This window comes from Piliocolobus tephrosceles, chromosome 21, assembly GCF_002776525.5.
Source record: "Piliocolobus tephrosceles isolate RC106 chromosome 21, ASM277652v3, whole genome shotgun sequence".
In the NCBI taxonomy this organism is placed as follows: domain Eukaryota; kingdom Metazoa; phylum Chordata; class Mammalia; order Primates; family Cercopithecidae; genus Piliocolobus; species Piliocolobus tephrosceles.
In genome coordinates, this window is record NC_045454.1 from 29,598,557 (window position 1) to 29,609,025 (window position 10,469).

At 43.6% G+C, this 10,469-nt stretch overlaps 1 protein-coding gene across 1 annotated transcript in view; it reads right to left on the bottom strand.

Moving 5' to 3' along the window:
• Positions 1 to 6,906, bottom strand: part of LOC111529523 (zinc finger protein 254) — a 41,188-nt gene extending 34,282 nt beyond the window's left edge. The window contains exon 1 of the mRNA XM_026448863.1: positions 6,670 to 6,906. Coding sequence (XP_026304648.1) covers positions 6,670 to 6,699 — 30 coding nt within the window. The 5' untranslated portion in view covers positions 6,700 to 6,906. The remainder of the gene's footprint in view (positions 1 to 6,669) is intronic.
• Positions 6,907 to 10,469: the final 3,563 nt, after the last annotated feature.

Consider the following 10,469-nt stretch of genomic DNA (forward strand, 5'->3'; position numbering starts at 1 on the left):
TTTTTTTTTTTTTTTTTTTTTTTTTGAGACGGAGTCTTGCTCTGTCGCCCGAGCTGGAGTGCAGTGGCCGGATCTCAGCTCACTGCAAGCTCCGCCTCCCGGGTTCACGCCATTCTCCTGCCTCAGCCTCCCGAGTAGCTGGGACTACAGGCGCCAGCCACTTCGCCCAGCTAGCTTTTTGTATTTTTTAGTAGAGATGGGGTTTCACCGTGTTAGCCAGGATGATCTCAAACTCCTGACCTCGTGATCCGCCCGTCTCGGCCTCCCAAAGTGCTGGGATTACAGGCTTGAGCCACCGCACCCAGCCTTCATTACCTGTCTTCAAACTATACTTCAGAGCTACAGTAAACAAAGCAACATGGAACTGGTACAAAAACAAACTCATAGACCAATGTAACAGAATAGACAGTCCAGAAATAATGTCACACACCTACAACCATCTGATCTTCAACAAAGGTGACAATAGAAATGTGGAAACAATTCCCTATGCAATAAATGGTGGTGGAATAACTAGCTAACATTATGTAGAAGACTGAAACTGGACCCCTTTATTACACCATATACAAAAATCAACTCAAGATTAATTAAAGACTGAAATGTTTATTTTAACATTATAAAAAACCCTGGAAGATAACTTAGGAAATACCATTCTAGACATAGAATCTAGTAGAGATTTCATGATGAAGATACCAAAAGCAACTGCAAAAAAAAACCAAAAATTGACAAATTGGACCTAATTAAACTAAAGAGCTTCTTTACAGCAAAGGAAACTATCAACACAGTAAACAGACAACCTACAGAATAATAGGAAATATTTTCAAACTATGCTTCTAACAAAGGTCTAGTATCCAGAATCCATAAGATACTTAAACAAGTTTACAAGAAAAAAAAGGCCTCACTAAAAAGCAGACAAAAAAACATGAAAAAGATGCTTCTCAAAAGAAGACAAACATGTGGCTAACACACATGTAATAAAATGCTTATCAATAATTATTGGGGAAATGCAAAGAAAAACCATGAGATACCATCTCACGCCAGTGAGAACGGCTATTAAGCCAAAAAATAGATTATGTCAAGGTTGCAGAGAAAAGGGAATACTTACACACTGCTGTTAAAAGGGTACACTGAGGCCGGGCGCGGTGGCTCACGCCTGTAATCCCAGCACTTTGGGAGGCCGAGGCGGGTGGATCACAAGGTCAGGAGATCGAGACCATCCTAGCTAAGACGGTGAAACCCCGTCTCTGCTAAAAATACAAAAAATTAGCCGGGTGCGTTGGCAGGCACCTGTAGTCCCAGCTACTCGGGAGGCTGAGACAGGAGAATGGCGTGAACCTGGGAGGCGGAGCTTGCAGTGAGCTGAGATCACCCCACTGCACTCCAGCCTGGGTGATGAGCAAGACTCCATCTCAAAAAAAAAAAAAAGGGTACACTGCGGTGGCTCAAGCCTGTAATCCCAGCACTTTGGGAGGCCGAGACGGGCGGATCACGAGGTCAGCAGATCGAGACCATCCTGCCTAACACGGTGAAACCCCGTCTTTACTAAAAAAAATACAAAAAAAGCGACAAAAAATACAAAAACTAGCCGGGCGAGGTGGTGGGCGCCTGTAGTCCCAGCTACTCGGGAGGCTGAGGCAGGAGAATGGTGTAAACCCGGGAGGCGGAGCTTGCAGTGAGCCGAGATCCAGCCACTGCACTCCAGCCTGGGCGACAGAGCAAGACTCCGTCTCAAAAAAAAAAAGCGGGGGTACATTGATTCAACCACTATAAAAAGCAGTGTGGCAATTTCTCACAGAACTAAAAACAGAATTACCATTTCATCAAGCAACCTCACAATTGGGTATATACCCAAAGAAATATAAATTATTCTGTCATAAAGACACATGCACAAGGGTGTTCACTGCAGCACTATTCACAGTAGCAAAGACATGGAATCAACTTGAATGTCTATCAACGGTAGACTGAATAAAGAAAATATGGTATGATCAGGCACAATGGCTCATGCCTGTAATCCCAGCACTCTCAGAGGCCAAGACAGGTGGATTGCCTGAGCTCAGGAGTTTGACACCAGCCTGAGCAACATGGAAAAATCCCATCTCTAAAAAACTACAAAAATAAAAATTACCTAGGCATGGTGCTGTATGCCTGTAGTCCCAGCTACTTGGAAGGCCGAGGTACAAGAGGATTGCTTGGCCCAGCGTGATGGCTTACACCTGTAATCCCAGCACTTTGGGAGGCCGAGGCGACAGATCACCTGAGATCAGGAGTTCAAGACCAGCCTGGCCAACATGGTGAAACTCCCTCTCTACTAAAAATATAAAAATTAGCCAGGCATGGTGGTGGGCGCCTGTAATCCCAGCTACTCGAGAGGCTGAGGCAGGAGAACTGCTTGAACCCAGGAGGCATAGGTTGAGGTGAGCCGAGATCACCTATTGCACTCTATCTTGGGCAACAAGATCAAAACTCCATTTAAAAAAAAAAAATTAATCACATAGGAACACTTCTAGGAGGTACCAAGTTTCATCACATAAAATGTAGCATTAAACTCAAAAATCAAAATAACAGGATATTGGGCTGGGCGCAGTGGCTCACGCCTGTAATCCCAGCACTTTGGGAGGCTGAGATGGGCAGATCACTCGAGGTCAGGAGTTCGAGACCAGCCTGGCCAACACGGTGAAACCCCATCTCTACTGAAAATACAAAAACTAGCCAGGTGTGGTGACACATGCCTGTAGTCTCAGCTACTCAGGAGGCAGAGGCAGGCGAATCACTTGAACCTGGGAACTGGAGGTTGCAGTGAGCTAAGATTATACCATTGTACTCCAGCCTGGGTGTTGCAGTGTGACTATTCATCTCAAAAACAATCAAACACACAAAAAAACACAGGATATAGAACAAAGATACTCACTATCAAAAATTTACCCTTCTAAAAAAAGGAATTGAAGTTTTCAGGAATCTATGTAACTCATCAATTATCTACCACATTGTTTTATGGAAATGTATTCATTGTCTACAGCTGAAATTGAAGAGAGATTTTTTTTCTTTTTTTCCTTGGTAGCTACCAGTCTAAAAGCTAGACAGAATTCTGTTTGAAATCACTCAGCCACAGGCCAAGCATGGTGATTCATTCCTGTAATCCCAGCACTTTGGGAGGCCGAGGCGGGCAGATCACCTGAGGTCAGGAGTTTGAGACCAGCCTAACATGGTGAAACCATCTCTACTAAAACTACAAAAATTAGCCAGGTATGGTGGTGTGTGCCAGAAATCCCAGCTACCAAAGAGGCTGAGGCAGAAGAGGCAGAAGAATCGCTTGAACCCGGAAGGCAGAGGTTGCAGTGAGCCGAGATGGCACCATTGCACTCTAGCCTGGGCAACACAGTGAGATTCTGTCTCAAAAAAAAAAAAAAAAAAATCACTCAGCTATAAAAAAAACATGCCCGAGAAACTTGCTAAACTCACTGAGAAAGATAAAGGGAAATGAAAATTTTCAACAAATAAAATATATTATTAGATATTAATGTTTTTGAAACTCACCTCTTTTATGCCCTTTGTAAGTATTTTCTTACCTTTCAAGCTCTACTAATAAAACGCAATATACAGTTAAAAAACTGAGGTGAGCTGGGCACAGTGGCTTAGGCCTGTAATCTCAGCACTTTGGAAGGCCCGGGCAGGTGAGTCACTTAAGGCCAGAAGTTTGAGAACAGCCTGGCTAACATGGTGAAACTCCATCTCTCCTAAAACTACAGAAACGAGCTGAGTGTGGTGGTGCACACCTGTAGTCCCAGCTACTTGGGAGGCTGAGGCATGAGAATCACTTGAACTCAAGATCTGGAGGTTGCAGTGGGCCAAGATGGCACCACTGTACTCCAGCCTGGGTGACAGAGGGAAACTCTGTCTCAATAAAACAAAAACAAACCTTCGGTCAAAATAAGTGAAAAAACCTTTTCAAGACACAGATATGTCTTAATCATGTGTCAAGTCAGGCAACCCAAATATTTGAGAGATTGTCCCACCCCATCCTACTCACTAAAGTGCTCAATAACTCCCTCTCAGGAGACTCTGAACTATGCTCCATTGAGTGCCTCAGGCACATTTTATTCCTCAAGTTTTTACACCATCTCACTGGGGTCAGTTTTTTGGGGTTTGTTTTTGTTTTTGAGGAGGAGTCTCACTCTGTTGCCCAGGCTGGAATGCAGTGGCGCGATATCCGCTCACTGCAACCTCCACCTCCGAGGTTCAAGTGATTCTCCTGCCTTAGCCTCCAGAGTAGCTGCGATTATAGGCGTGCACCACTACACCCAGCTATTTATTTATTTATTTATTTATTTATTTATTTATTTATTTATTTATTTATTTATTGTATTTTTAGTAGAGATGGAGTTTCACCATGTTGGCCAGCTGGTGTTGAACTCCTGACTTCATGATCCGCCCTCCTTGGCCTCCCACAGTGCCAGAATTACAGGCGTGAGCCACCGCGCCTGGCCCTGGTTTTGTTTTGTTTTGTTTCTAGAATTTGTTTTACTATTTTTCTGCCCTCTAAAGGAAACCAGGAGTTAGAAATTATTTGTTTTCTCCTCAATACTAGTACCTGACTGGCTGACCAGCAATGTGTCTTTAAGAAATGAAAGCTGGGTTGGGTGAAGACAATATTAATGTCTCAAAAAATTAGCTTTAAAACAAAAAAGTGCACCAGGAAATGCCTCTTAGACTCAGGGCATCCACCTGCACACTTGGGAAGCTACACTCAATACCTCAGATTTTCCTATGAGAGAAAATGACCCAGAAGCTGATATTTACTGACACTCTAGCAGACACAGCCACGGTGGGTATCTTAAGTTTATCCCAATACAGTTCTGAAACCCAGGTCCAAGAAAACCGAACAGTGACTGAAGACACATCACACTATAGTTTCCAAAAGGAAAATCTGACCCAAAAACATTCTGATAAGATATCTGTGTCTAGGGAAAATAGAAGAAAAAAACACACAGAGATGTTTTACAATACAGTGTCAAGAGATTATTCTTTGCTTTCTTCTCATAGGAAATATTTACAAAAAGAAAACAAATCTTTTTAAATGTGCCATCAAATGCTGTCAAAAAATGATTAATTGACCAGGCGAGGTGGCTCACGTCTGTAATACCTCGTCTGTAATACCGAGGCAGGCGTATCGCTTGAGGCTAGGAGTTTGAAATCATCCTGGCCAATACAGTGAAGCCCAGTCTCTACCAAAAATACAAAAATTAGCCAGGTATAGAGGCGGGCACCTGTAATTCCAGCTGCTTGGGAGACTGAGACAAGAGAATCGTTTGATCCCATAAGGCAGAAGTTGCAGAGAGCCTAGATCGCACCACTGCACTCCATCGGGGCGACAGAGCAAGCCTCTGTCTCAAAAATTTAAAAAAAAAAAAAAAAAAAAAATTAAAATAGGTATCAAAATGTACACTAAAGGACAAATAGATGATAAAGTGAATTAGGGAGGGGAAACTGGCATTTGGGAATGTCAGACCAAACGGGACATTTAGTATTTTCCTGCAAGCCAGAGTTAGGCTGGAGGAACAGGGGATGAGGGGTGAACTTGAAGCCCTGCTTGAGACACATGTGAAAATTTCAGAAAAAAATCAGTCCCCTATGGAATGTGAAAATAATTAAGTGGCAGGCAATTAGATTGAGGTGGCTCTAGTCCCCAGATTTCTACTTCTAAAAATAAAAATCTAAACTCAAGAGCATTTTTTGGTATATTACTACATTAGCAGAAACAAAATTCAGGCTTAACCAAGAATAAGCTGCCAATTGAGCTCTGATTACATTACCAGGCTATTTCTACCTTGAATGTAAAAATCAAGAAACTAGGCTGGGCACGGTGGCTCACTCCTGTAATCCTAGCACTTTCGGAGGCCGAGGTGGGTGGATCACCTGAGGTCAGGAGTTGGCGACCAGCCTGGCCAACATGGTGAAACCCCGTCTCTACTAAAAATAAAAAAATTGTGGTGGCGCACGCCTGTAGTCCCAGCAACTAGGGAGGCTGAGGCAGGAGAATCGCTTGAACCCAAGAGGCGGAGGTTGCGGTGAGTCGAGATCACACCACTGCACTCCAGCCCGGACAAAAGAGTGAGACTGTCTCAAAAAAAAAAAAAAGCTAGATAACTGTACCTAGCCAGTTATTGAATTTGGTTTTCTTTATCATGAACCTCATAACAATCTTTTCCTCAAGCCCCTTCCATGGACCACAAATTACAAACCACAGCTGGATGCTGTACAATTTTTTCAACTATTCTTTTATTAAATTACTTAGTATTTTTGCAGTGACGCCCATAAATTTTTAATGGGAAAAAAGAGGGCCTGGGAACCCCACAGACCAAAGCTCTTCCCGTTCATGAACACGCAACCCGAGTCAGGATTCTCCCCTGACGACCATCCCTGGGTCCCTGCACAATTTGGTAGAGAGGCGGGACTGCGGGTCACTGCGCAGGGAAGAGACAGGACGCCTGGGGATCTGGCTGTCAGCGTAGCCGCCATCTTATTTCTGCAGGGGACTGAGGCCGAGCTGGGCAAGGAGAACTCCGGGCGCAGATTGTGGAGCTGACTGAGGGGAGGCCTGCGTCCCGCTACAACCGCTTCCCACCAGTTCCAACCAGCCCCCTCCCTCTCGGGATGTCGGACTGGAATTCTTACCATTTCTAGGCTTCTAGGGGGTCCCGGCATCTTAGCTGTGGATCTCCAATACCTGCTGGTAACAGCGCCACAAACGCGGGGCCTCTAGGAGCAGAGGATACAGATCAGTGAAGACAGACCGGGAGCTCCGGCGGCAGCAAGAGACAAAGGCCCCGCCATATCCCGGAAGCCGCCCTGTCTGCTCCAGCTGTGTGCCTGATTGGACAGTTCCCAGCCCAACGTCCCTGATTGGATAACGTTTAAGGCCCCGCCTAGTCAGACCCCGAGTGATAGAAGATGTGATCAGACGCTAGGCTGAAGAGTGACAGCCTAAGCTGCAGCCTTATCAGGCCGGGCGTCCTCCCTGAGCTGAGCCAGGCCCACCCCAGAGCATGGGAAAATTCTATATCCGTTTTGCTCTCTCTCTTTTTCAACGTATTCAAAATGTGAACAAACATATTTTATGGATATTAATAATACATAAAATTTTTGTTCAAGAGAAAATCAACTTTTACTTTAGTAATAATGTATTATCAGTACTAAAGCTAATTTACTAAACCGTTATAAGTAAATCCATCAGCTGGGCGCGGTGACTCACGCCTGTAATCCCAGCACTTTCGATGGCCAAGGCGGGCGGATCACCTGAGGTCAGGAGTTCAAGACCAGTCTGACTAACATGGTGAAACCTCGTCTTCACTAAAAATACAAAATTAGCTAGGTGTAGTGGCATATGCCTGTAATCCCAGCTTCTCGGGAGGCTGAGGCGGGAGAACTGCTTGAACCCAGGAGGTGGTGGCTGCAGTGAGTGTAGATCGCGTCATTACACTCCAGCCTGGACAACAAGAGTGAAATTCTGTCTCAAAAAAAATAAAAGAAAAAAAAAAATTAGCTGGGCATGGTGGCGCGTGCCTGTAATCCCAGCTTCTCAGGAGGCTGAGGCAGCAGAATTCCTTGAACCCTGGGGGCTGAGGTTGCAGTGAGTCAAGATCTTGCCACCGCACCCTAGCCTGGGTGACAGAGCGAAACTTTGTCTCAAAAAAAAAATAATAATAATAATAATAATAACAAAAATAAAGTCCCTCGAATTTGTCTTTTTGACCATTCTAGATTTTTATACATATTTTATGATCTCTTATCAATTTTTACTTTTTAGTTTTTGTCTAGACAAAGTCTAGCTCTGTCGCCCAAGCTGGAGTGCAGTGGCGCCATCTCGGCTCACTGCAACCTCTGCCTCCTGGGTTCAAGCGATTCTCCTGCCTCAGCTTCCCGAGTAGCTGGGATTACAGGCATGCATCACCAAACTCGGCTAATTTTTTGTATTTTTAGTAGAGACGGGGTTTCACTGTGTTGCCAAGCTGGTCGCGAACTCTTGGCCTCAAGTAATCCACCCGCCTCAGCCTCCCAAATTACTGGGATTACAGGCATGAGCCATTGTGCCCGGCCATTTTTTAAGTTTTTATATTTTATTTTATTTACATTATTTTTATGTTTTCAATTTGAAACAACCTTTAAGTAATTTCAAAGTAGACAAAATGTTTCTAACTTTCTTCATCAAAAGCATATTTTGCTTTTGTTTATACACTCTCTTTTTTTATTTCTGTTCTTTCACCCAGGCTGAAGTGCAGTGGCAATCTTGACTCACTGCAACCTCTGCCTCCCAGGTTCAAGCGAATCTCCAGCCCCAGCCTCTGAAGTAGCTGGGACTGAAGTAGCTGGGACTACAGGCGCAAGCCATCAGGCCCGGTTTATTCCCGTATTTTAAGTACAGACTGGAATTTGCCTTGTTGCTCAGGCTGATCTGGAACTCCTAAACTCGAAATGATCCGCCTGCCCTGGCCTCCCAAAATGTTGGGATTACAGATGTGAGCCACTGCACCTGACCTTTGTTTATACACTCCCTACGAAAAATTGGTTTTCTTACAGCTAGAAATCTTAGTTTTATATATATAAATTACATTAACCCTTAACAAACTAATTTTTAATGAAATCCCTAGAAATTTTGAACTGTTTTGTATCAATATTTGTAGATAAAAAAAAATTGTTTTTTAATGTTTATTCAAATTTTCTGTTAAGTAACAGATCTAAATATAGTTAGCTTTTCTATATCATGTTTAAAAAAAATTGTGGGCTGGGTGCAGTGGCTCACGCCTGTATTCCCAGCATTTTGAGAGGCCGAGGTGGGCGGATCATGAGGTCAGGAGTTCAAGACCAGCCTGGCCAATATGGTGAAACCCCGTCTCCACTAATAAATACAAAAATTAGCTGGGCATGGTGGCGCGCACCTGTAGTCCCAGCTACTCTGAGGCTGAGGCAGGAGAATCGCTTGAACCTGACAGGCGGAGGTTGCAGTGAGTCAAGATCAGGTCACTGCACTCCAGCCTGGGTGACAGAGTGAGGCTCTGTCTCCAAAAAAAAAGAAAAGATTGTCACTTATGATGGCTCATGCTTATAATCCCAGCACTTTGGGAGGCCAAGAAATGAAGACTGCTTAAGCACAGGAATTCGAGATCAGCCTGGGCAACATGGCAAAAACATGTATCTAAAAAAATACAAAAGTTAACTGAGCATGGTGGCCTGCACCTTCAGTACCAGCTATTCAGGAGGCTGAGGGAGGAAGATTGACTGAATCAAGGAGGTCGAGGCTGCAATGAGCCCTGATCAAGCCATTGCACTCTATTCTGGGTGACAGAGTGAGACCCCTTCTGAAAAATAAAAAATAAACCAAAAACAGCCAAAGCACAGAAAGTTAAACTTACGGGGTTTGGGGTTATTTTGTTTTTGTTTATTATTATTATTATTTCCAAAGTTTCTAAGGTACAGATGATGTTTGGTTACATGGATAAGTTCTTTTGTAGTGATTTCTAATATTTAGGTGCACTCATCTCCCAAGCAGTGTGCACTGTACCCAATATGTAGTCTTTTATCCCTCACTCCTCTCCCACCCTTGCCACTGAGTACCCAGAGTCCATTTAAATAATTCTTATGCCATTGCATTGTCATAGCTTAGTTCCCACTTATAAGTGAGAACATATAATGTTTGGTTTTTTATTTCTTAGTTAATTCACTTAGAATAATGGTCTTCAACTCCATCGAGGTTGCTGCAAATACTATTATTTTATTCCTAGTTATAACTGAGTAGCATTCATTGGTGTGTATATATGTATGTATATATACACACATATATGTGTGTGGTATATGCCACATTTTCTTATTCCACTCATTAGTTGATGGGCATTAATTAGGCTGCTTCCATTCTTTTGCAATTGCAAATTGTGCTGCTATAAACATGCATGTGCAAGTGTCTTACTCATATAATGACTTCTTTTTCTCCATGTAGATACCCAGTAGTGGGATTGCTGAATCAAATAGTAGTTCTACTTTTAGTTTTTTGTTTTTTTTTTTTTTTTTTGAGACGGAGTCTCGCTCTGTCGCCCAAACTGGAGTGCAGTGGCCGGATCTCAGCTCACTGCAAGCTCCGCCTTTCGGGTTCATGTCATTCTCCTGCCTCAGCCTCCTGAGTAGCTGGGACTATAGGTGCCCGCCACCTCGCCCGGCTAGTTTTTTGTATTTTTTAGTAGAGACGGGGTTTCACCGGGTTAGCCAGGATGGTCTCAATCTCCTGACCTCATTCATGATCCACCCGCCTTGGCCTCCCAAAGTGCTGGCATTACAGGCGTGAGCCACTGTGCCTGGCCAATCACATACATTTAAAAAATGCACTGATGGGCAGGTGCAGTGGTCTGAGCAACAGACCAACACTCTGCCTCAAAAATAAATAAATAAATAAATAAATAAATAAATAAATAAATAAATAAATAAAT